This window comes from Salvelinus fontinalis, chromosome 6 (genome assembly GCF_029448725.1).
Source record: "Salvelinus fontinalis isolate EN_2023a chromosome 6, ASM2944872v1, whole genome shotgun sequence".
NCBI classification, from domain to species: domain Eukaryota; kingdom Metazoa; phylum Chordata; class Actinopteri; order Salmoniformes; family Salmonidae; genus Salvelinus; species Salvelinus fontinalis.
In genome coordinates, this window is record NC_074670.1 from 49486144 (window position 1) to 49513761 (window position 27618).

A 27618-nucleotide genomic window follows, 5' to 3' on the forward strand; every position below is an offset into this window, starting at 1 on the left:
AGTGCGCATGCGTACAATAAACGGTCGCGCGCAAGATTTTAGTTTTGTTTGGATGACATCGTGCCTGGGGAAAAGATAATACGTGCATTTTTAACTATGTAGCTAGCAATGGCAAAAGCTTCCAACCTGACGAGGACAGATTTGGACTCTTCATTTGAAAGCCAGTTGTCAGTTTCAAGCCGAACTTCTAACAGAAGTTTGCGAGTGGCAGAGAAGGAAAGAAGAAAGAACCAGACCGGGGATCCATTTGTACTTGCGCTGAAGTACTTCTCAGAAGGTAGCAAGATAAGTTAACGTTTGCTAGCCTGCTAGTATAATATTGCTTGCAGAAGGCAAGCGTAGCTAACGTTAATGTTGTAGCTACCTTTTAACCAAAGTGAAATAGCTATTTGACCGTATGGCAGCCCAGCTTATTGCTATGTGATCTTACTAGACCCCGCCCAGTGTTGTTTTGGAAACACCCTTTTACTTATCTTGGACACAACATAGAAACAACCATTACAGAGACTGCCGATGTTGTGTTCCAAAGTTACCTTTTACTGTAACTTATGTTGCTGACGTTAGTTAGCTAATGCATAACAAGTGTGGGTGGGGTATGGTTAGACTGAACAAGGAAAGGAAGGTATGTAGTATGCACAATTTGCAAGTCATCATTTAGTTACGAAGTACAACAATTGCATATAACTTAATTTATTATTCATCAGATATTTATTTAATGCTAAGGTTAATCACACATAAACAATAAGAGGATATCTAGCTAACCTTACATGTAACGTACAAAATAAATACAATCATGTGATTGGAAATGTTACAGCTGGATGTTACCTACTAACATTGTTATTAATAAGTACATTGGAATTCAATAGCTAACTAGCTAGCTACAGTAACTAAAGCGCATCCAGTCACAGAATGTCCGTGACTTCACATGAGTTGTTTGTTTCCTAGTGGAGGCAGGTACCCCATGCTTGGGGAACGATGTACTGGAGAGGAACCTGGTGCTGGTGGAGAGAGTGGGGCTCAGTCGAGGACTCCCTCCTGAGGCCATCTCTGTCATGTTGGACTACGCTATGAGCTTACGTATGGGTACGAACAACCCGCAGCCACTGCAACTACAGACTGACATGAAGTATAGATTTACACTATGCTGAATTAATTTGACCATACTTAACATATCAGCGCTTTCTCTTCCCTGAACAGGAGGTGGGACGTGTGTTCGGGTCCTGAAGTTTCTAATCCCCGCAACCGTGGTGCCACAGGAGGCTGTTGTTCGAGCAGTGTCGTGGTTATGTGTCGGCAAGATAGCAATCAGCACACAGGTAAAGAGCTCCTCTGTCTCAAAGGTCTATAAGTCACACTCACAGATTTAAAGGTTGACACTGAAGACGTAACGTAACATTATAGTACTCGTTTCATCAGAATTGCTCTGTGTACTCTTTCCCTATACGTGCTTGAAACTGGTGTTATGGGGTGTGTTCCAGGTTCTTTTCCTTCGGTGGGTGCTGACTGTTTTCGACATGATCGACTCCAAGGACCATCTTCGAGCCATCTATGGCTTCATCTTCAGCTTTGTGACTGAAGAGAATTTGGTATGTGCAGGAGTCGTATCCCCCCCCCCCCACGCTCTGATGATATCAATGAATGTCTTGAGTTTTTACTTTGGCATTGCTATTTAAATCATGATTGAGTTGTTGTGTTTCAGTCTCCTTACATCTGCCATTTGCTTTACCTTTTGACAAGGAGAGAAAGTGGTAAGTGACTTCTTGTTACTCAATGAACCATTACCATAAGGTCCAAATTGTTCCTGCAGCACAACATCGCTTCATTTTTTATTTTATTTCTGTCACAGTTCGGCCATTCAGAGTAAGAAAACTGTTGGACCTCCAAACAAAAATGGTAAAACAAAGAATGTTTTTTTATGTTGTTTTTTAAGGTATTGTCAAGTGAATGCATGGGAGACATCTAACAATTGTATTACCATTATGAAATAGTTGTGATAAATGGCAGGAGGAGAAAATACTTGCACACTGTTTGTTTGTCTACATAATTCCCATAAATAGTTAATCCTCTGTACCATTTATCTGTAGTTGCACTCTGTAAATGATTGCTACATCCATCAACCTGAGAGCGGAGTCCACGCTGTGAGCATGTTGCACTGAGAGTTTCATTCATTTCCTCTCATCTTCTGTCTCCCCAGGGCAGGCAGCCGTTCCTGTTGCACTTGCTGTCATTGTACAAAGTGTTTTACCCCGAGTTGGTGACGCTTGCTCCTCCATCACGAATGAGGGTTAGTACACGGATCACACCTAGTGACCTCTTTCCATTGCACAAACCACACTTTGTTGTTCACCTTGTTGTTCACCAGGTTTGGGATCGATTTCATCCATATCCGATCTGGAAGTGAACTGAAATTCCAATCCAATTCTCTTCATTGAAACCCTGACAAACATCCGTAATGTCAACATGTATCTTTTCGGCTGTCGTTCAGAGTGGGTTTAAGAACCACAATTCCACGTGGAAGGTGGCGCTCAGTGCTGTCCAGAAGAGGAACAAGGTCCAGGTGTCCTCTGACATCAGCCTGACCCTCAGGCTCAAAGACAAGACCAACTCCAGAAAGAGGGTAAGGCCATGAGCTATGGCACACCATTGACAAGGAGACAGATGACCTTAAACAGTCTTTATAAAGGGTCTTATTGCTAATGTATAGCACACAAAAAAATACTTAAATTTTTTTTTGGGGTCAGGACATTTTGTCCTCCATAGACCATGAGACTCATTGAGTCAACTGACCTTGCTTTTTGGAGGATCTATCTGGATATAGACACTTTGTGGCACTGTCATAACCTAATGAACTGTTTACAATATACTTACAATATACTGACATTCCTATCAGAAATTGAATCACCTGGAGTTACCATCGTTGCGCTCGTCTATCCAGAGCAACTCCTCCTCCAGCCGAAGCAGGAAAGTCTTCTCCCTGGAGCAGCTCCACTCCTTTCCACAGCTGCTGGACAACCTCCACTGCATAGAGGTAACTCTCTCTTCTCTCTCTCTTTCTATCTCTGTCTCTCTCTGTCTCGCTTTCTCACTATATCGTTCTGTCTCTCGCTCTTTGATCTCTTTCCATCTTTTTATCTCTCACTCACTCACATAATCCTGATTATTCACACAATGGTATGGCCTTGCAGTACCTTGTTTTGAGACAGATGGAAGATGAGGATTTAAGTAGGATGGATATACTGTGTTTTAAGGTTGGAAGATGTCAATTTTTTCCCCAATCGTGATTATGTACTCATAAAACATTGTAATATGCAATGGTATCGCCCCCCTTTTGGCCAACCCCTCCCAAAATACTTTGTTATAGGTAGCGTAAGCTAGCACTAGTTGGCTGTACCTGCGCCTCATCCTGTTGCCTGTTCTCCCACCTTTTTAAATAGTCAGCCAACATGTTTTCAACACTCAACTCTGTTTCTCATGCTCTCTCTTGTCTCTTTGTATAGTGAGCAATATGTTTGGAACATCAAATCGCAGTATTGAATCGCAATACATATAGAATCGGGAAAATCGCAGTACATGCGAATCGGCACATAAGTATCGTCGTAATATTGTATCGTGAGGTCCCTGGCAATTCCCAGGCCTAGCTATAGTGCGAAATTGCATGCTACAACTGGACAAAATATAATGTTGTTGAAACCTTGGACAGAGGCTGAGTGCTCTATATATAATACACACAGTGTATATATATTTATAATGTGTGTGTGTATATATATTTATAATGTGTGTGTGTGTATATATATATATTATACACACACACACACACATTTTTATATATATGTATGTATTCCTTTCTGGTGGAGCTTGAAAACAGGTTTGTGTGTGGAACAGGTTTGTGTGTGTCTGCATGGCTTGCACATGACGGAACAAAGTGACAGTCAACTGATGATGAACGGGGCTGTCTTGCCGTAGTGAGTTAGGTTATAAATCATGGGCTGGATAGAAACAAAATGTACCGTCTTCAGAACTGGATAATAATTGCTTTATTTGCCTCATCCTCCTCTCTTAATATTGTATGTTTGGGCACTCATAAAGCTGTGAAAGAGAATAGCCTAGGCCTGTAGACTCCGACTCGTTCTTGTCCTTTATGAAAGGGGCAACTTTACGATGCCTTAGGTTATTTGATAAAACTTTAACTTGTCTTGAAGCTTTTATGATAGGCCTAGTAGGAAATTGGCCATTTGGTTTTCAACCTCGCATGGAGTGATTTTTACGCCCTGCACGGATCATTTATTTCTTAATAAGCTTAAACTTGATTAAACGTATTACTAAAAAAAAAAAAGGCTTTTGATGTGGTTTGTACTCTATCATTATTAGTCCCCTGGCTACCATAGGCTTTTAGGCTATTCAAACAACTTTTTGAGATGGAACTCCGTTAGATAGATTTGTTTCATCAGGAGAAAGCCATGCAGGCATAAAATGATGAAAGCGTAGCCTACCAGTAGCCCAAAGTCATATTCATACCGAATTAAAGAGTTAGTCACAAGATAGTTAAGGAGTGTCCGTTTATATAAAGTGCCTTCAGAAAGTATTCACACCCCTTGACTTTTTCCATATTTTGTTCTTACAGCCTGAATTTGTAACCGATCTACACACACTATGCGATAATATAAAAGTGGAATTCTGTTTGTAGATATTTTTTACAAATGTATAAAAAGTGAAAAGCAGAAATGTCTTGAGTCTAACTATTCAACCCCTTTGTTATGACAAGCCTAAATAACTTCAGGAGTAAACATTTGCTTAACAAATTGCAGGGACTAACTCTGTGCAAGCACAGATTCAATGACAAAGACCAGGGGTGTTTTCCAATGCCTTGCAAAGAAGGGCACCTATTGGTAGATGGGTAAAACAAACAAAAAAAAGCATATATTGAATATCCTTTTGAGCATTGTGAAGTTATTAATTAGATGGTGTACCAATACACCCAGTCACTACAAAGATTCAGGTGTCCTTCCTAACTCTGTTGACAGAGAGGAAGGAAACCGCTCAAGGATTTCACCATGAGGCCAATAGAGATGTTTAAACCACTTAGTTTTATGGCTGTGATAGGAGAAAATGGAGGATGGATCAACAACATTGCAGTTACTCCACAATACTAACCTAAATGACAGAGTGAAAAGAAGGGAGCCTGTACAGAATACAAATATTCCAAAACATGCATCCTGTTTGCAACAGGGCTCTAAAGTAATACTGAAAAAAAATGTTGCAAAGCAATTAACTTTTTGTTCTGAATGCAAAGTGTTGTGTTTGTGGCAAATCCAACACATCACTGAGTACCACTCTTCATATTTTCAAGCATGGTGGTGGCTGCATCATGTTATGGGTATGTTTGTCATTGGCATGGTAGTTTTTTAAGATAAAAAGAAAAGGAATAGAGCTAAGCACCGGCAAAGACCTAGAGGGAAACCTGGTTGTCTTTTTTTCCCCAAGAGACACTGGGAGACAAATTCACCTTTCAGCGGGTCAGTAACCTAAAACGCAAGGCCAATTCTATACTGGAGTTACTTACAAGATGACATTGAATGTTCCTTAATGGCCTACTTACAGTTTTGACTTAAATTGGCTTGAAAATCTATGACAAGACTTGAAAATGGCTGTCTAGCAATGATCAACAACTAACTTGATAGAGTGGAGAGTTTTGAAAAGATTAATGGGAAAATGTTGCACAATCCAGGTTTGTAAAGCTCTTAGAGACTAACATGTATTGAATCGGGGTTGAATGCTTTTCAACTTCGACATTAGAGTATTTTGTGTAGATTGTTGTCAAAACATGACAATTAAATACATTTTAATACTATTTTGTAACAACAAAATGTGCAAAAAGTCAAGGGGTATGAATACTTTCTGAAGGCACTGTGTATACACTTTTGAATAGGTTTAGGCTATAAGGCCCACACATCTGACAGAGAGAGAGCGAGAAAATATTCTGACTGGACATTTTGCTCTGCTTTGGTGGAATTATCTGCTTTGTCTAGCCTACATTCCCTTCTTGTGCTCTGTATATAACATCTACAGAGCTCCAGTCACGTTTAAATATGCTAAACCATCATCTGTCACATCACAATGTCGTCACCATTGGCAATGGCTGTCAATCATTGCTGATAGACGATGCTATAGTAATATCGCCCGACCCTACTCCTTTTCTTAGCTGTAAAAATCAATTATTGAAGGTGTCCAGCACTGCCCATTTCACTTGTAATGTCTTTTTAGGGCCACATGGGGGAGCTATGTCACCAGCACAGTGTTGGTTGTATTAGAACTGAACAAGGGCTCAGCTCAACCTTGTATCCCACTCAATATGACGGCTAGCGTTGTCAGTGCAATTTGTTTGTTATTATCCAGAGCCATAAACAGATTCATGAGCTCTGTCCATGTCGTTTTGTTTTCTAAATTTGTCATTGCTCTGTTTACAGACTTTATCAGGGTTTGTTTGTCCCGACGAGTTATTAATTAACTGGCCAACAAAGATGTATCACATGGAGCCACATTGAAAAGGTTATAAAGTGTTGACAATTACAAAATGGTCGCTCGCAAATACTGTTTGCTTGTCAGATACATTGACCTGATCGAAACAGATACACTGCTGTGAAAATTTTTGGCCATTTTCAAATTTTCTTTGCTTTTGTGTATTTTTTTATACTGAATTATCAGATCTTCAACCAAAACCATGAGTGAACAAATAACATAACAATTACATATTTCATAAACAAAGTTTTGCAACACCCAATGTCCCTCTGTGGGAAAAGTAATTTCCCCCTTACACGCAATAACTGGTTGTACCACCTTAAGCTGCAATGACTCCAAGCAAACGCTTCCTGTAGTTGTTGATCAGTCTCTCACATCGCTGTGGAGGAATTTTGTCCCACTTCCATGCAGAACTGCTATAACTCGTTTCAAGTCCTGCCACATCTCAATTGGGATTAGGTCTGGACATTGGCTAGGCCAGGGGTGTCAAACATACGGCCCGCGGGCCGGATCCGGCCCCCAAGGAGGTTCGATCAGGCCCGCAGGATAATTTGAAAGTGGAAAAAATGCATAAAAGACATGGAATTAATATTTTTAATTCGCTGCAATTCATGGATTATCCGCTAAGGGGCGCACTCTTTCCATCAGAGTAGAAGACAAGCCGCATCACTGAGACAGACTGAAAACAGCAGACGGTATCAATGCGCCATCTGCTGCTTGTTACGACGTTGTTAATACCTTGGTCTCTACCTCTCCGCTACACCCTCATTAGCCAAAATGTCGTTATCCAAACGGAGAAAAGTAGATAAGGAGTGTAGAATTTTCAAAGAAAAATTGACCACGTCCTATTTATTTACAGAGATGCACGGAAAACCTTCGTGCTTGGTGTGTTTGCAACAAGTTTCGGTATTGAAGGAATATAATATTCGACGCCACTACGAGACTCATCACAGCGAAAAATATGACGGCTTGCAAGGACAACTGAGAAGAGATAAGATTAACGAATTGCTGGCGGGTCTGAGGAAACAGCAGTCAACTTTCATCCAGAGCCGAGAAGTCAGTGAAGCAGCGGTAAAAGCCAGCTACCTAATTGCTGCTAGATTTACAGGACAGGCGAACACTTTCTTCATTACACATTTAAAATCACTCTCCTTAGTTTGTAAGGTGTACGCAGGGATTACATTTAGATTTTATATGCGTATGTGTAAGTGGTTTAAAAATTCCTTTCTTTAAAAGTCTCATTTAATCTTAAAGTGCATTACTATATTTTTCAGTACCAATTAAAGTTTTGTGCCTTTGTACAATCAGTGGGATCAGTTGCAATGCATATTTGTGAATGATAAAAGTAAATTGCACATTTGTCTAAGGAAATATGAGGTGTTTCATGAAATGTTTTGTAAAAGGATAGTTCATTAAATTTCAATATTTTCCTAATGTTCTTGTGCTTCTTTACACCAAAACAAAGGAAAGACATGATATTTTGGTTATTTATAGCAGAGTATGGTATAATTTTAATGGTCCGGCCCACTTGACATCTCCCTAGGCCGTATGTGGCCCACGATGCGAAATGAGTTTGACACCCCTGGGCTAGGCCATTCCAAAACTTCAAATGTGTTGCTTTTTAGACTTGATTTGTGTTTTTTGACAAGTGTCTTGCTGCATGACCCAGCTGCGCTTCAGCACACAGACGGATGGCCTGACATTCTCCTGTAGAATTCTGATACAGAGCAGAATTCATGGTTCCTTGTGTTAAGGCAAGTCATCCAGGTCCTGATGCAGCAAAACATCCCCAAACCATCACACTACCAACACCATGCTTGACCGTTGGTATAAGGTTCTTACTTTGGAAAGTGAGCAATCACCGCAGCTGTTCACCCCATGTTAGTAGCCACATGTACATTTTCAAATCAAAACCCAACCTTCATGTACACATTGTGATGCACGGATGTTCCAAACTCGGCTTTAGACAAGACTGACTTTATGACCAAAATTATTCTATTTACAATTTGTAGTCAATTTTGACAGTTTCTGACTCGTATCGTTTTCAAAGGGACATTTAAGGACATTTACGGTTCACGATAAATAAATTCCCCTCACTGTTGAGCTGGGCAATAAGGACAAATCCATATTGCAATAAGTTGCCTAAATTGATTCGATAACGATAAATGGAACGATAAGTTTATAACAATGTGTACCACATTTTTTTTAAATCCTTTAAACTAGAACTGGGTGACATGGCTTAAAATCTTAGCCTTTTTTAAGATTTGTTGTACAACTAAAGGTAAAATACCCTGCATTTCAGACAGTCAGCAATAATCTAATGAATTAAGGCTTGTGAAATTGGTAATGCAACTGCTCGGCATGTGACCGTAAGGTGCTACAGACAGTAGTGTGAACGGCCCAGTACATCACTGGGGCCAAGCTTCCTGCCATCCAGGACCTATATAATAGGCGGTGTCAGAGGAAAGCCCATAAAATTGTCAGATACTCCTGTCACCCAAGTTATAGATTGTTTTCCCTGCTACCGCACGGCAAGCGGTACCAGAGTGCCAAGTCTAGGACCAAAAGGCTCCTCAACAGCTTCTACCCCCAAGCCATTAGACTGCTGAACAATTCATAAAAACCACCACCGTACAATTTACATTGACCCCCCCCCCCCTTGTTATTGTTATTCTTATTGTGTTACTTTTTATTTTAGCCGACCTTGTTAAATATTTTCTTCTTCTTGAACGCACTGTTGGTTAAGGGCTTGTAAGTAAGCATTTCACGGTAAAGTCTACACTTGTTGTATTCGGCGCATGTGGCAAATAAAGTTTGATTTGATTTATAAGCCTTCAACAACCATAAGACCCAATTAATGTAATTATTTTATCAAAATAGTTTAACCAGGCTTTGAAGTCGGTCTGGAAATTCCCTTTTTGTTTGAAATTTAACCACAGCCATGCATAATGCACATTCACTAATAATGACTAACTTCTTGTAGTAGGCATGACAGAAAATGAACACAGGTATAGAAAATGAACACAGGTCTCATAAACAATCTCTCAAGCACAAGCCCACGTGCTAGTGAGTAGCCAGCTATTTCAGCCAACTTGGATCTATTTGCTAGTTAACAAGGTAGAACAGTTGAATTGTTATAAACACACACTTTTGTCTGTCTCCAACTGCTTGAACGCATGCTAGCCTGCCCACTTTGTTCAGATGTTTAAATCAAGTGGCATACATTATTTCTCAGAACACGTCGCCAATTCCTTATCTAATTGTGTTTTGTGCTTATTGCGCTTTTATAAAATACAGACTAGACAGCTTGTATAACAGTCTTTGGCTAAAATGCTGTTAGCGGTACGTGGTGCCGCAATGCTGTGCGACACAAACTGAGTATTACATTTCCAGAATCAATGTTCCTTGATACTCCTGTTTTAGTACTGCCTGCTTTGTGCACAATTTGAGGAGTTAAAACAATAAAAGGGTATCGTTAGAAAGGTTAACGCAATGGAAAGGTTAAAAGATTTTTCAAGAATTTGGGTCCGTGGACTACGGAGAGAAACAAAATGGTGCAGTTTGATACCATGTGGCGTCAACTGATGCTGGAGATGGTGGGTCTGGGCAGGTGTGATGTAGTTGTCGGTGGTAAGTATGTCTTGTATTATTTATAAAATAAAAAAAGATGAACTTTTCCTCTATTCCAGTAAAATAATGTCTCAATGTGTTTTCGTTGTCCTGATGACCGATTCTGTTGGACCAAACCTCAAATGCAAATAGTGAGTTGTCGGATATTATTCATCCTGATCAGACAGGTTTTTACATGGAAGATACATTGGATATAAGACAAGTATTTTAATCAATAAAACGCTATGAAAAATCTAGGGAAACAGGTCTGGTATTCATAGCAGATTTTGAAAAGGCTTTTGATCAAGTAAGACTAGAACTAATATATAAATGCCTAGACCATTTTAATTTTGGAGAATGTCTTCTACAATGGGTTAAAGTTATGTATAGTAATCCCAGGTGTAAAATAGTAAATAATGGCTACTTCTAAACTGTCAAGGAGTAAAACAAGGTTGCCCACTGTCGGCATATCTATCTATTATGGCCATCAAAATGGTAGCTATTAAAATCAGATCCAACAACAATATAGATTGGCTTGAAATCCTGGACTTAAAAACAAATGCAAATAGTCTGTGTAGCCATTTGATTAGATGCTTGGGGATAGAAGCTGTTTAGAAGCCTCTTGGACCTAGACTTGGCGCTCCTGTACCGCATGCCGTGCCGTAGCAGAGAGAACAGTCTATGACTAGGATGGCTGGAGGCCTTCCTCTGACACCACCTGGTATAGAGGTCCCGGAAGGCAGGAAACTTGGCCCCAGTGATGTACTGGACCGTACGCACTACCCTCTGTAGTGCCTTGTGGTCGGATTCCGAGCAGTTTGTCATACCAGGCAGGGATGCAACCTGTCAGGATACTCTCGATGGTGCAGCTGTAGAACCTTTTGAGGATCTGAGGACCCATGCCAAGTCTTTTCAGTCTCCTGAGGGGGGAATAGGTTTCGTCGTGCCCTCCTCACGACTGTCTTGGTGTGCATGGACCATGATAGTTTGTTGATGTGAACGCCAAGGAACTTGAAGCTCTCAACCTGCTCCACTACATCCCCGTCGATGAGAATGGGGGCGTGCTCGGTCCTCCTTTTCCTGTAGTCCACAATCATCTCCTTTGTCTTGATCACGTTGAGGGAGAGGTTGTCCTGGCACCACACGGCCAAGTCTCTAACCTCCCTATAGGCTGTCTTGTCGGTGATCAGGCCTACCACTGTTGTGTCATCGTTCAAACTTAATGCCTGGACGTACAGTCATGAGTGAACAGGGAGTACAGGAGGGGACTGAGCACACACCCCTGAAGGGCCCTCGTGTTGAGGAGCAGCGTGGCGAATGTGTTGTTACCTACCCTTACCCCCTTGGGGCGGCCCATCAGGAAGTCCAGGATCCAGTTGCAGAGGGAGGTGTTTAGTCCCAGGGTCCTTAGCTTAGTGATGTGCTTTGAGGGCACTATGGTGTTGAACGCTGAGCTGTAGTCAATGAATAGCATTCTCACAAAGGTTGTCCTTTTGTCCAGGTGGGAAAGGGCAGTGTGGAGTGCAATAGAGATTGCGTCTTCTGGATCTGTTGGGGCGGTATGCAAATTGGAGTGGGTTTAGGGTTTCTGGGATAATGGTGTTGATGTGAGCCATGACCAGCCTTTCAAAGCACTTCATGGCTACAGACGTGAGTGCTACGGGTCGGTAGTCATTTAGGCAGGTTACCTTAGTCCCTGTGCTTAAGAACAAACACTATGGTGGTCTGCTTGAAACAGGTTGGTATTAGACTCGGACAGGGGGAGGTTGACTATGTCAGTGAAGACCCTTGCCAGTTGGTCAGAGCATGCTCGGAGTACATGTCCTGGTAATCCGTCTGTTACTTGCCTCAGCGAGCATAAGTAATTTAGCTTGTCTGGTAGGCTCGTGTCACTCTCGGCTGTGCTTCCCTTTGTAGTTTGTAATAGTTTGCAAGCCCTGCCACATCCGACGAGCGTCGGTGCCGGTGTAGTACAATTCGATCTTAGTCCTGTATTGACGCTTTGCCTGTTTGATGGTTTGTCGGAGGGCATAGCGGGATTAAAATATCGCCCATTCTTAAACCAGTCATACAAAGCTGGTTGCAATTCTAGTTTCATCCTCCAGAAAAGACAGAACAAATTTTACAGCAAATAATATGGTTAAATTCAAATATACCAATTGATTTAAATAAAAATATTTATGGAATATTTTTTTTTTAACTGTATCTTTGTTAATGATATTATGAATAGGAATTGTGGAGTTATGTCACATGCAGTTAAACATATACACTGCTCAAAAAAATAAAGGGAACACTTAAACAACACAATGTAACTCCAAGTCAATCACACTTCTGTGAAATCAAACTGTCCACTTCGGAAGCAACACTGATTGACAATAAATTTCACATGCTGTTGTGCAAATGGAATAGACAAAAGGTGGAAATTATAGGCAATTAGCAAGACACCCCCAATAAAGGAGTGGTTCTGTAGGTGGTGACCACAGACCACTTCTCAGTTCCTATGCTTCCTGGCTGATGTTTTGGTCACTTTTGAATGCTGGCGGTGCTTTCACTCTAGTGGTAGCATGAGACGGAGTCTACAACCCACACAAGTGGCTCAGTTAGTGCAGCTCATCCAGGATGGCACATCAATGCGAGCTGTGGCAAGAAGGTTTGCTGTGTCTGTCAGCGTAGTGTCCAGAGCATGGAGGCGCTACCAGGAGACAGGCCAGTACATCAGGAGACGTGGAGGAGGCCATAGGAGGGCAACAACCCAGCAGCAGGACCGCTACCTCCGCCTTTGTGCAAGGAGGAGCACTGCCAGAGCCCTGCAAAATGACCTCCAGCAGGCCACAAATGTGCATGTGTCTGCTCAAATGGTCAGAAACAGACTCCATGAGGGTGGTATGAGGGCCTGACGTCCACAGGTGGGGGTTGTGCTTACAGCCCAACACCTTGCAGGACGTTTGGCATTTGCCAGAGAACACCAAGATTGGCAAATTCGCCACTGGTGCTTTGTGCTCTTCACAGATGAAAGCAGGTTCACACTGAGCACATGTGACAGAGTCTGGAGACGCCGTGGAGAACGTTCTGCTGCCTGCAACATCCTCCAGCATGACCGGTTTGGCGGTGGGTCAGTCATGGTGTGGGGTGGCATTTCTTTGTGGGGCCGCACAGCCCTCCATGTGCTCGCCAGAGGTAGCCTGACTGCCATTAGGTACCGAGATGAGATCCTCAGACCCCTTGTGAGACCATATGCTGACACATGCACATTTGTGGCCTGCTGGAGGTCATTTTGCAGGGCTCTGGCAGTGCTCCTCCTTGCACAAAGGCGGAGGTAGCGGTCCTGCTGCTGGGTTGTTGCCCTCCTACGGCCTCCTCCACGTCTCCTGATGTACTGGCCTGTCTCCTGGTAGCGCCTCCATGCTCTGGACACTACGCTGACAGACACAGCAAACCTTCTTGCCACAGCTCGTATTGATGTGCCATCCTGGATGAGCTGCACTACCTGAGCCACTTGTGTGGGTTGTAGACTCCGTCTCATGCTACCACTAGAGTGAAAGCACCGCCAGCCAGCATTCAAAAGTGACCAAAACATCAGCCAGGAAGCATAGGAACTGAGAAGTGGTCTGTGGTCACCACCTGCAGAACCACTCCTTTATTGGGGGTGTCTTGCTAATTGCCTATAATTTCCACCTGTTGTCTATTCCATTTGCACAACAGCATGTGAAATGTATTGTCAGTGTTGCTTCCGAAGTGGACAGTTTGATTTCACAGAAGTGCGATTGACTTGGAGTTACATTGTGTTGTTTAAGTGTTCCTTTTATTTTTTTGAGCAGTGTATATAGAAATGTTTGCTCTCCAAAATTACAACGAACTGATTGCAGCATTACTGGAAAAATGGAGGGAAGATGGTTAAGGTAGGGAACTTGTCTGCCCTTTTACTAAAGACCAAAACGGGCAAAAACCTAGGCATAAATACAAAAATATATCAGTGTTACTTGAGGACCAAAATGTCGACCGCAGCACCATACAGGTTTCAAAATAGTTGGGAAGAGATTCCGTGGCATGTGGTTTATGAACTGATACACAAAACACCGCTTGATTCAAAATGTAGTTTTTCAATTTAAATGATTTATACAAAAAGAATTCCACAAACAGAATGTTATGTATATTGGGCATCCAAACATCTCATCAGATTTAGCCACAAAGAGACAGCATCATTAGATTACTTATTTTGGTATTACCCTTTGTTTATGGTCACTGGTTCAGGAATGGCTGAAAAATCTAACCCTACAAATAGCACGGTTTGGAGATTTGGACAACCATAGTCAATCAATCAACAATATAATAATATTGTACTTTTTGTAAAAATATTTATCTCTAACTTACAATCTGTAGATACTATGCAATTAGACATGTTCCGAATTTATGTGAAACATTAAAGCACATTTGAAAAATATATGGATCCTGGAAATCATTAGGGAACAGTTTACGGAAATAGGTGGGATGGACTGAGAGTAGCTGAGGGGTTGGGTTTAAAAGCTTGTGTTCTATAATAGTTATGACTGAAACTATATCTACAGTTGAAGTCAGAAGTTTACATACACGTAGGTTGGAGTCATTAACTCGTTTTTCATCCACTCCACAAATTTATTTTGGTGCGAAAAGTGCAAATCAATCCCAGAACAACAGCAATGGACTCTGTGAAGATGCTGGAGGAAATGGGTACAAAAGGATCTATATCCACAGTAAAACAAGTCCTATATCGATATAAACTGAAAGGCCGCTCAGCAAGGAAGAAGCCACTGCTCCAAAACCGCCATTAAAAAAAGCCAGACTACGGTTTGCAACTGCACATGGGGACAAAGATCGTATTTTTTGGAGAAATGTCCTCTGGTCTGGTGAAACAAAAATAGAGCTGTTTGGCCATAATGACCATTTTTATATTTGGAGGAAAAAGGGGGATGCTTGCAAGCTGAAGAACACCATCCCAACCGTGAAGCACGGGGGTGGCAGCATCATGTTGTGGGGGTGCTTTGCTGCAGGAGGGACTGGTGCACTTCACAAAATAGATGGCATCATGAGGATGGAAAATTATGTGGATATATTGAAGCAACATCTCAAGCCATCAGTCAGGAAGTTAAAGCTTGGTCGCAAATGGGTCTTCCAAATGGACAATGACCCCAAGTATACTTCCAAAGTTGTGGCAAAATGGCTTAAGGATAACAAAGTCAAGGCATTGGAGTGGCCATCACAAAGCCCTGACCTCAATCCCATAGTAAAAGTGTGGGCAGAACTGAAAAGGCGTGTGCGAGCAAGGAGGCCTACAAACCTGACTACGTTACACCAGCTCTGTCAGGAGGAATGGGCCGAAATTCACCCAACTTATTGTTGGAAGCTTGTGGAAGGCTACCTGAAACATTTGACCCAAGTTAAACAATTTTAAAGCAATGCTACCAAATACTAATTGAGTGTATGTAAACTTCTGACTCACTGGGAATGTGATGAAAGAAAAAAAGCTGGAAAAAAATCATTGTCTCTCTTATTCTGACATTTCACATACTTAAAATAAAGTGGCGATCCTAACTGACCTAAGACAGGGAATTTTTACTAGGATTAAATGTCAGGAATTGTGATACACCTTAGCCAAATCCATCTATACTCAGTTTATGTGAACTTCCGACTTCAACTGTATACTGAACAACCACAGACCAAGTGTAACCACTCCAGCCCAGGACTTACACATCCGGCTACTTCATCTGCGGGATCGTCTGAGACCATCTACCCGGACAGCTGATGAAATTGAGGAGTATTTCAATCTGTAATAAAGCCCTTTTGTGGGAAAAACTCGTAATGATTGTCTGGACCTGGCTCCAAAGTGGATGGGACTGTGCCCACCAAAGTCTGCGCCCCTGTCCAGTCATGTGATGCCTAATTAGGGCCTAATTTATTTATTTCAATTGACTGACTTGTATGAACTATAACTCAGTAAAATTGTTAAATTGTTGCATTTATATTTTTGTTCAGTATAGATGTACTGTCTATCAAATTACTTTGTTTATGTAACTACTGTAAAACAAAATTAAGTGCCATGTGTGTAAAATGTACATGTAACAACAAACAACAAAAAAGCTGTAAAAGCGGTTTATTTTTGTCCTCTGAAGGGGGGAATGGGCCCCCAAAAATAAAATGAATAAATACAAATAAAAATTGTGAGTTGAAACTGCTTGTCATAGAAGAAGAAGTGGTCTTGAGAAGGTGCTTGGAAGGTACACACAGCCTACAGTCATTGAACACAGCACAGGAGTGAAGGAACCAAAAAGAACATGAAAACATGTGGACATAAACACTTTATAAAAAAAAATATATGCAATTGGAATATCGCACAAAAACATACATTAATCGATTTAATTCGATATATCGCCCAGCCCCATTTTAAACTACTACTAGTTTGATGGTTGTAGCCATCAGTTGTCCCATTAAAAATCACCCATATAAGAAAACTTATTTCATTTCAAACTTCACATTCTTCTACTATAGGCTACTTATCGTAATGAATGATATCAGCAAAATGTCAGCGACGAGTGGTTAGTGTGGTCGGTGTCGATCATTTGCTGTTTATCGTCCCAGCTCTACCCCGAGGAGCCAACGTGTGCAACACTTGCTACTTTTTATGGCATCACGGCTACTAACGCTGGGCAGGACGTTGGACAAGATAGATCAGCTAGTACTGTCGGATCACGCAGTGCAAACAAATCAGCGGCGCAATCGTTGAGGGATCACTGATTCCTTATGTTAGCCCCCCCCCCCCCCCCAAAAGCAGTCGTTTCTCAGACGAACGATGCCGTTGCTCCTTAGTTATGGGAAGACTCAGCCATGTCTGTTGACAATCTGTCTATTTTTTCTTTATTTAATTATTATGCTTAAGTTCCCATATTACCAGGCAGCTGTTCACACAATAGACAGACAGACCATTCCGTGTGGAGAAATGTCTGAATGCTACTTGCAACAGACATATCCATGATGGCCGTAGTATGAGGATTAGTAGATGTGACAGATTTAGTCCAGTCAGTGACAGAAAGATTGCTCACTCAATGAAAACAAGGACACTGGCAACAGAGATCCTCTTATTCAATAACATGAAGAATCTTCAATAATATAATGCTAATCTCCTGACATAAAGCTGTTCAGAACATGATGGAACTTTGGAGTTTGATGGTCTCTGTGGTTAAGTGGTGGGGTTCATGAGTATAAGTGTGTGTTTTTAAGGGTGGTGGGGTTTGATGGGGTTCATAGTGTGTGTGTGTGTGTGTATTGACTGGTTTAATAATAATCTCCCCCTCTTCCACAGCTCCCATCCCAGATGGGTTCTCTGCTGGGCTCCAGTCTGGCCCTCTGTTACCTGGACTACGTACAGGATGACTCCGCCTTCCTCCGACTCAACTTCTGGCTGGGCCACGCCCTCCATGAGGGTAAAACTATGAACTAACCATTCACCAACCACTACGTCTTCCCTCCATTATCTCTCTTACATCGTGAAAGAGGGAAGTATAAAGAAAAAAGCCCAAAACACTAAAATCTCCGTACCCTCCAAATGGACCCTCATCAATTCCCAGTAGGCATTTCAAAGCAATAGTCTGAATAGCTTTTATGAAAAGGAAGAGTTTTGGTGTCAGTGTTGTAGAACTAACAAATCTGTATCATCATAATAATAATAAGAAGAAGAAGAAGAAATAATAAACATTTTTTTTTGGGGGGGGGGGTGTTTCAGAGTTTCTGTTCTGCAGCGGGGACGGGGGCTCTGGGAGTTCGTCCGAGGCACTCCACTTCCTCAACAGGTTGCTCTCCACACAGCACTTCCTCCAGGTGAGCCTCAGCCCCCTCATCGCCGCCATCCAGGCCCCTCTCGCCTCCCGTTCTCCTCCCTGCCCCTCCCCTCTTTGCCAGATCTGTATCTGTAAGAGTGGGTTAAACTCTCTCTTCTCTGCTCTCACTTCTCCCCTTCTGTTCATTAATAAATTATGCCACAGTTAAACGCTAATTTGAGATGCATATGTTTTGTCTCCCCCCACCTCAGGAGGGCTTTTCCAGCACAGAGGGCTTCCTCTACAAGTTCCTGAACGTTTGGGATGGTTCACTCCTCCGCCCCCAGATCCTAGGCTTGCTGAGTGACATCCCTGTGGTCCCCAGTTCCTGTGAGTAGGCCCTGTTTGCTTGGCTGCCTCACGCTCCTTTCCTCCAGTTTCTCTCTCCCCTAATTAAACAGATGAACTGTAATGGGGGGGGGGGGGGGGGGGGGGCACGTGACTACGTTTCCCAGGCTCCCTGGCATATGCTGCCAGTTTGCAATGTGCTGGGGATTGCATGGTTAGGAATGTTGAATTCATTGCTCTCCCCATCTCTCCCAGGTATCAGCCAACTTCTGTTTGAGCCCCTCATGCAGCTATTCTTCACCTCCACGCTCTTCTTCAAGGTAATAGTAAACAGAATCCCTCGAAATAGATCCTGCTTCGAATCAAACTTAAGAAGATTGCATCATACCACCATATCCATGTACAGTCCAGTTGTCAGCAGTCTAATCCCGGGTCGTATTAATTTCGTACCAAACAGAAGAAAACTTACTGAAACAGGGAGCAACTACGTTTGACAAAGTTTTGCTACAGTGTGCCTTAATGAACACAACCCTGTCGTAGTTCTAACTATCCCTCTTGTTTTTTTCCACTTTGAATATGTTTAAACTCCAACACCCCTCTGTTGTCTGTCCTCTCTAGTGCAGTGTGATTGACTGTCTGAACAACATGCTGTTGAAGTGGCTGACCTGGCACTCTGTGTATGCCCTGGAGGATGGCCTGGACATCAGTCTAAACAGCCACACACCCATGTGAGTCTCACTGTACCTGTCCCACTTACTCAAACACGTCCCTGTCCCACTCATTCGCTCAGATATGTCTCTGTCCCACTCAGTCATTCACTGTCACTCACTCACTGTCACTCACCCACTGTCATTCACCCACTGTCATTCACTCACTGTCACTCACTGTCACTCACTCACTCACACTTCCAGCACCTCAGCCCCGTAACTTCTTTGAGTTAAAGACATACAGTGCATTCGAAAAATATTCAGATCCCTTCCCTTGTTCCACATTTTGTTATGTTACAGCCTTATTCTCAAATGAATGAAATACAAAATGTTCCTCATCAATCTACACACAATATCCCATAATGAAAAAGCGAAAACAGGTTTTTAGAAATGTTTGCAAATGTATAAAATAAAAAAAACAGAAATACCTTATTTACATAAGTATTCAGACCCTCTGCTATGAGACTCTGAATTGAGCTCAGGTGCATCCTGTTTCAATTGATCATCTTTAAAGATTTTTCTACAACTTGATTGGAGTCCACCTGTGGTAAATACAGTTGATTGGACATGATTTGGAAAGGCACACACCTGTATATAAGGTCCCACAGTTGGCCCAGCCACTCACGGACTTGAACCCGATCGAACATCTCTGGTTGGACCTGAAAATAACTGTGCAGCAACACTCCCCATCCAACCTGACAGAGCTTGAGAGGATCTGCAGAGAAGAATGGGAGAAACTCACGAAATACAGGTGTGCCAAGCTTGTAGTGTCAGACCCAAGAAGACTCAAGGCTGTAATCACTGCCAAAGGTGCTTCAACGAAGTACTGAGTAAAGGGTCTGAATACTTATTAAATGTGATATTTCCATTTTTTTATTTTTTTTATCCATTTGCAAAAATGTATAAAAACCTTTTTGTCATTACGTGGTATTGTGTGTACATTGATGAGGGGAAAAAATGTATGTAATCCATTTTAGAATTAGGCTGTAATGTAGAAAAAGTCAAAGGGTCTGAATACTTTCGGAATGCACTTTATTTCATTGTCTTCCTCTCCAGAATTCTAATTCTTCACAAACGCCCAATCCGAACCCATCAAGGTTAAAGAGGTCTCCAATACATTTTTATTCCCTTCCCATTTTCAACTTAATCTCTGGAGGGAAACTCAATGAAACGCGATGCTTAAATCAATGGCTGTGGTGTGTGGTTGGCCGCCTCCTCTCATCCTCCTCGGTATATCCTCAGCACTGTCCTTTGGAACGCAGCATCGGAATGAACTGCAGTGTGTGCATCTCATAACGCCCGGCTACATTGCTTCACACTCAGCGCTGATTTGGTTATTGTCTTTTATTGCATTAACCAAGATGGACGGGTCTTCTGAAGGAGAAATTCATATGATCCAAGGGCAAAGACCCCTTTTTGACCGTCTCAGTAGTCCCATGCATCATTGTGATTCATGTGCTTCCCTCATATTATGGCCAGTGTTTTGTGTTGTGTAAAGGTTTACAGTATGTGAATACTCTGCCTCCCCAGGAACATGACTCTGTCTGGCTTCATGGACTCTGTCATGGAGCTGGTGCGTTTCGTGGGCCGCCTGGCCACGGTGGGGCTGCAGCTAGAGGGCTGCCACTGCCTGCTCCTCAGCTTCATCCTGGACTTCTACGAGACGGTAATCAATCCAGATTAAGCCAATACATTTAAATTAATACATAAAGAAAATACAAATACAGTGCACTCTTCTAGTGATCACAAAGGAAAATGTTTGGTCTTTATAAGCAGTTGATCATCGTAATGACATTCATTATAAGCAGAATGCACTATGTCAGTTTTTATATATTCATGCTCCATTTAGAAAAAGAGACTACGATATTCGTTCTGTGGTGTTGACGTATGTGTCCCTGTGCCTCGGTGCGTGCCGTGCAGGTGTGTGACATGTTCCTGAAGTACGGGCTCCCCCTCGTGGTCATGCCACCTGCGGGAGTGTTCTACCCGGCCCTGTTCGCCACCGACCCCGTCAGCGTGGACCGCCTCAGCTACATCATGTACAGGTGGGGAGGAGGGGTGACGTCAACCCCGTTACGATCATGTCAACACCAGGTCTGACGGCGTTGACACCGGGACTCGACACAGTCACGTTAGCGTGTCATCTTTCACTCACAAACCATCACTGCCATGTCGTGTGCAAAGCATCGACATGGATGTCAAACTTTCTCCTATATATATATATTTGAAGTGAATGGTAAGCAGTCTTGATGCAGCACGCGAGACCATTGCATTTATGATTCATGATAATGAAGGGCCCAGGATGCAGAATTGCACTAAGATCCATTTTCCTGGAGAAAGTGTTTTAAGGCCATGAAGAATGCAAACGGCATGCATTACTGAAGCACGAATATCTTGTCGCACAAATTGCTTGTATCCTCTGTATACTGAGTATAACAGTTCAACCAAGTGTTACACATAAAACATACCTCTATAGCGTGACAAGAGAGCACTGCTTTTATTAAAAACGGGCCAAAGATCTGGTCTGATATACATTTACTGCGACTATGGTTGTTGTTTTATTTATCGTAAAATATTCTGCTCGCAATAAATGGCCTTTAGGATAGATGTTGTTTACATAACATGGAAAGCAATGTGGTGGTTTTTCTACACTTAAACAGACAACTAAGGTCATTGCTGTTTTTTCAGGTACAAGAAGAACCTGACCTCTGCTAAGTGTCAACAACAGGAGACCAAGGTAATGAAAGGTTCTCCCTTTAAGATACATTTTCTGCTTTGTATATTTAAGTGTTTTTGCATAATCAAGCCATTCAAGGCTCCTCAAGTGGCCACTTCTACCCGTCCACATGATGAACAAAACTATTAGAATGAAGTGCTGATAAAGAAAAGGCAATTTAGGTGGTTACTTGTTTAAACCAAAAAACACACAAATTACATTTTTCATGCCAGTTCTAGTGTATGAAGGAAATTTTATTTTCAAGTACGTGCTGCCAATTACACTGAACAAAAATATACACTATGTAAATGTGATATTTCAGTTTTTTATTTTGAATATATTTGAAAAAATGTCTAAACCTGTTTTTGCTTTGTCATTATGGGGCATAAAAAGCTTATTTCTCTTAAATTTTGTGCGCAAATTTGTTTACATCCCTGTTAGTGAGCATTTCTCTTTTGCCAAGATAATCCATCCACCTGACAAGTGTGGCATATCAAGAAGCTGATTAACAGCATTATCATTAAAGTGGCTGTTCCACTGGATGTCATAAGGTGAATGCACCAATTTGTAAGTCGCTCTGGATAAGAGCGTCTGCTAAATGACTTAAATGTAAATGTAAATCATTACACAGGTGCACCTTGTGCTGGGGACAAAAGACCACTCTAAAATGTGCAGTTTTGTCACGCAGCACAATGCCACAGATGTCTTAAGCTTTGGGGAACATGCTATTGGCATGCTGATTGCAGGAATGTCCACCAGAGCTATTACCAGATAATTGAATGTTAATGTCTCTACCATAAGCCGCCTCCAACGTCATTTTAGAGAATTTGGCAGTACGTCCGATCGTCTTACCAACCGCAGACCACGTGTAACTACGCCAGCCCAGGACTTCCACATCCGGTATCTTCACCTGCGGGATCATCTGAGACCAGCCAACCAGACAGCTGATGAAACTAGGTTTGCACAACCGAAGGATTTCTGCACAAACTGTCAGAAACCATCTCTGGGAAGCTCATTTGCATGCTTGTCGTCCTCACCAGGGTCTTGACCTGACTGCAGTTTGGCGTCGTAACCGCCTTAAGTGGGCAAATGCTCACCTTCGATGGCCACTGGCACAATGAAGTGTGCTCTTCACGGATGAATCCCGGTTTCAACTGTATTGGGCAGATGGCAGACAGCGTGTATGGTGGTGTGTGGGCAAGCGGTTTTGGCTGATGGCAACGTTGTGAACAAAGTGCCTCATGGTGGTGGTAGGGTTATGGTATGGGCATGCATAAGCTAAGGGCAATGAACGCAATTGCATTTTATGTATGGCAATTTGAATGCACTGCGATATCGTGACAAGATCCTGAGGCCTATTGTTGTGCTATTGTTCTCTCTACTACCGCATGGCAAGCGGTACCGGAGTGCCAAGTAAGTCTAGGACACAAAGGCTTCTCAACAGTTTTTACCCCCAAGCCATAAGACTCCTGAACAGGTAATCAAATGGCTACCCGGACAATTTGCATTGTGTGCACCCCACCAACCCCTTTTTTAAGCTACTGCTACTCTCTGTTCATCATATATGCATAGTCACTTTAACCATATCTACATGTACATACTACCTCAATCAGCCTGACTAACCGGTGTCTGTATGTAGCCTCGCTACTGTATATAGCCTGTTTTTTACTGTTGTTTTATTTCTTTACCAACCTATTGTTCACCTAATACCTTTCTTGCACTATTGGTTAGAGCCTGTAAGTAAGCATTTCACTGTAAGGTCTACACCTGTTGTATTCAGCGCACGTGGCAAATAAACTTTGATTAGATTTGATTTATTCATCCTCCGCCATCACTGCATGTTTCAGAATGATAATGCACGGCCCCATGTCGCAAGGATCTGTACTCAATTCCTAGAAGCTGAAAATGTCCCAGTTGTTCCATGGCCTGCGTAGTCACCAGACATGTCACCCATTGAGCATGTTTTGGAATGCTCTGGATCGATGTGTACAACGGCGTGTTCCAGTTCCCGTCAATTTCCAGCATTTTTTAATAGCCTTTGAAGAGGAGTGGGATAACATTCCACAGGACACAATCAACAGCCTGATCAACTCTATGCGAAGGAGATGTTGCGCTGCGTGAGGCAAATGGTGGTCACACCAGATACTGACTGGTTTTCTGATCCACGCTCTTACCTTTTTTATGTATCTGTGACCAACAGATGCATATCTGTATTCCCAGTCATGTGCAATCCATAGATTAGGGCCTAAGTAATTTATTTATATTAACTGATTTCCTTATATGAACTGTAGCTCAGTAAAATCTTTGAAATTGTTGCATGTTGCGTTTATATTTTTGTTCGGTGTGTGTATATATGGCTCTGGGTTGAGACACCCAATATGTTTATCCCAAATGTCAGACTTAACAAGAAAAATGGGTCTGGTAAACGGCATGCAGATTGGTCATTGCGTGCAAACATTGGAGATAATGGACCCCGAGATTTAACCACGCTAAACCCGACCCTGTGAAATTCCACGAGATGGGCTATTCATTTAGCATGTGCCACAAGCTGATTGAGTGTTTAAACTATTTCTCCATTGCTCCCTTTTTCCTCTCTTCTTTCTTGTCATCCCCCGATTGCAGCAGGCGTTTCACATCAGCAGGCAGGCGTGCCAGGAGTTTAACCACTACCTGCTCTTCATGGTGAGCTGCCTGTGGAACTCCAAGATGTTCCTGCCAGGCATGGCCATCGAGGTGGACCAGGAGCTCTTGGCTCTCAGCAAAGTGCCTGAGCCCTGGACCAGCTTTGACCTCATTCACCACCCTGCCTTCCTGGGCTGTGCCCTCGACTTTCACCACAAGGTGAGTTTAGATTTAATTCATTTTCGTGATCATTTGATTTGTATTGTGATTTACATATTGAAATTTGCCAGGCATTTTATAATGTTCACATCTGTGAAACTAATATATATATTGTAAAGAATTTCCATAAATGTCCACATAACTGTTTTTTAAATGTATTTTATTTCACCTTTATTTAACTAGGCAAGTCAGTTAAGAACTAATACTTATTTACAATGACGGCCTAAGAACAGTGGGTTAACTGCCTTGTTCAGGGGCAGAACGACAGATTTTTACCTCGTCATCTCGGGGTTTCGATCTAGCAACCTCTCGGTTAGTGGCCCAACGCTTTGACCACTAGGCTACCTGTGCTCAGTTTATATATGAAGTCTAATTTCCAAACTTCAAGAGAGCAGCCATCCTCTCCAGTTGAGTTAATCAAGTTTAAGGTCGGACAAGGGGATGAATGTGGTATTAATGTATATTTCATAGAAGATCAGAATCACAGTTTATTATTCATGGGTGTTGCACGAGACTTGAGTTTTCATCATGTTAAATAATCCAAGTACCTTTTGGTCCGAAACTGCTTCAACACCCAGTATACTGTTCTACTGAGGGGGGTAACTGTTGAATATGAATAATTCTCTCTTTATCAGTGTTGGCCAGAGAGGAAGGACATAGACTTCAATTCCATAAAGGTACCACAGTCTTATTACTACTTCCATTTTTTTTCATGTACGTGCACTGATGTGCGTTTGAAGTGTGCCATTCATTTTTCATGATCATTTCTATTGATCAGCGAGCCACAGCCTGGATGGCCTGTATGTAGTTGATGGTCTGTAAAGCTGTCTGTCTTTCTGTCTGTAGGCGGCGAAGCAGTGGAACTGGTACATGGAGTTCCTCTTCTCTCAGGGCTTTCAGGGCCTCCAACAGTTTGTCCAAAGTAGCATAAACCGGCGCTCTGTGGCTGGAATCAGTGGCCAAAGAGGCAGCCAGCCCACAAGCAGGTAAACGACATGCCTAACGAGAGGATGAAACAGAAAAGACAAAAGACTCTGACACTTCTCCGTGTTGTAAAATACTTGAACATATTTTATCTCTTGCCATATTCTCCAAGGAAAGATTCACATGAGACTTGAGTGTCTTTTTCTCTGTAAATAGCCACTATTTTTAATCCTGACTGCATTTTATTTAGTTTTGTCCATATTTTAATTATGCTTGGTGTTGTCTGTTTTCTTGTATAGCTTACCTATCTATCTATAATTTCGGTGCAACTTGTACATTAATAAGAAAGCATTTTATCTTCTTTTTATTTTTTGGGACAAAAGCACACCCCTGATCTGTTACTAAATTGAAAATGTGAATATCCTTTCTATTAAAAACCATTTGTAGAATTCATTAAGGGTGAAACCATCAGTGTCTATTGCAGTTATTGGCTCCACCATCTGGAAAACAACATTTACCCTTAATTGAGGGATCCATCTAGATATTTAATACTCTCTCCAGCTACAGTACCTTGGAACATGCTGGGTGCAGGGAAACCAGACACACCCTCCATTCTCACTGTGCCACCACAGACTTTCCCTCTGAGCACCACCATTACTGACAATGGGGTTAACAGGTCTGCTGTGTTTACACTGCATGTATTATAGCTGTATTCATGTCAATTTATTGAGTCAATTATTTCAGCCCATTGCTTATTTTCTTTTTCAACGTAGTAGTAGACTCATGTCAATGTAATGGTCAATTTCACATACATTGCTGACTGTCCACCAATCCATCATAATTGGACCATTGCTGTGTCAGGCTCTCATTATCTGCTGTTTATACTAAGTACCTCAATTTCAAAGGTGAAAGTTTGCATTAGCTCCTGTAACCTGTTTTTAATTGTGTGCTTTTAATATTAGAATTCCCTTCAACAAATACAGTTATTATCATGCAGTGATGGCAACTCACAGGGGATGAATATTTGAAAATGAATGCAGTATTAATCGGCTGATTTAAAGAGTCCCTTGTCACCTCATAGTCTCCATGGGTGTCTGGAACTATCCTGCGTCTGTTTTGTTTGGCTCTTGTTTTGAATGGTTGAAAACATTGCCTGGATGCATAAGATCCTTTATACAGCATCCTAATTAGACTAAGGAAACTCCAAATACAGTAGCCTTTCATGGTTGATGACTGTTTGTGGATATGGATTTTCAACAAATTACATAGTTTCTAGAATTTTTTTTGATGCACCTAAGAGTATTTGAATAGCCGAGAGGACCACCTTAAGCAGGTCTCTGATGTCAACGTGTATGAGAGCGAGACTCTCCAGCTTTACAGCGCTACTCTGACCGGAGTATGGTTTGCCGTTTGAAATGTTCATCCTCGCACCAGTCTCTCTGCACTTTTCGTCTTTCCCCCTGTTGATGGGTATTTCAGTCTGCAATACAAGTCTATTAGGCTGTTGCATGGCACTTTGAGAGACGACCTGTGCCAAATCTCTGACAAGAAAAAGGTAAGAGTCAATGCATCCTAAGTATGCATTTCTGTCATGTGTTTAATTAGACCATGAACGCAAGTAATGTGTTTTGTATTATATTATCTTTGAGTCACTGACATAACACCACATATTCGCTCCTTGTGTTGTGTATTTTGGTGGAAATCAAATCAATGTTTTAATGGGGCGTCATGCTGTAATGACCGATGTTTTGCGATGATGTCCCGGTTAGATGAGCTGCCAGGCTTTTAATAACAGACAGAATAAAACGCTACAATATAGTCGATATATTGGGATATTGTAGGCTACAATGTTTCATAGATTAAAATAATATTAAATACACTTACCGTGCTTTCTGTTCGGCATGGTTCTACGTGAGATAATACAAAAGGTTTTATGTGCGCAACTAAAGATTTTGGCAACCGGCGCAGCGGACGACTCATCCAGAAGCCAAAATGTGTGAACACTGTACCAATGCATGCAAAGATCAGTTTTGTCATGTCATTCGGAATTGCAGCGTTGCATGGCATGTTGCAGTTTCGTTATTTGTAGTCTAAATTGAGTATGAATTCTTACTTGGGTATCGGGATATTGGCTTCCCGATGCTGAGTGATACAGGTTGAGCCAGATATA

General features: G+C 42.0%; 2 protein-coding genes and 1 long non-coding RNA gene across 5 annotated transcripts in view; 2 read left to right on the top strand and 1 right to left on the bottom strand.

Moving 5' to 3' along the window:
* cenpi (centromere protein I) lies at positions 1-25901 on the top strand. 3 transcript variants are annotated; one of them, XM_055926862.1, is made up of 20 exons: positions 1-277; positions 946-1083; positions 1198-1316; positions 1479-1586; positions 1700-1748; positions 1847-1893; positions 2195-2284; positions 2486-2617; positions 2891-3028; positions 17459-17579; positions 17879-17973; positions 18185-18302; positions 18516-18580; positions 18879-18988; positions 20498-20633; positions 20888-21012; positions 21656-21704; positions 24306-24524; positions 25160-25201; positions 25371-25901. In XM_055926862.1, exons 1-20 carry the CDS (start codon positions 109-111, stop codon positions 25512-25514), a joined length of 2214 nt encoding a protein of 737 aa, XP_055782837.1. In that variant the 5' UTR covers positions 1-108; the 3' UTR covers positions 25515-25901. The 3 variants fall into 3 exon arrangements, with proteins under 3 accessions (XP_055782837.1, XP_055782838.1, XP_055782839.1); XM_055926863.1 differs by having other exon boundaries at positions 24309-24524; XM_055926864.1 differs by lacking the exon at positions 1-277 and adding an exon at positions 494-622.
* On the bottom strand, positions 24668-27504 carry LOC129858016 (uncharacterized). Its single transcript, XR_008759973.1, has 2 exons — positions 27333-27504; positions 24668-25523 (listed from the first exon to the last, which is right to left on the bottom strand). It is a non-coding gene; the product is annotated as an uncharacterized LOC129858016 (long non-coding RNA).
* The window catches only part of LOC129858013 (dystrophin-related protein 2-like), a 199512-nt gene continuing 198409 nt past the window's right edge, over positions 26516-27618 (top strand). Inside the window, exon 1 of the mRNA XM_055926860.1 lies at positions 26516-27003. The gene's annotated coding sequence lies outside the window, so the exon portion shown is untranslated. The remainder of the gene's footprint in view (positions 27004-27618) is intronic.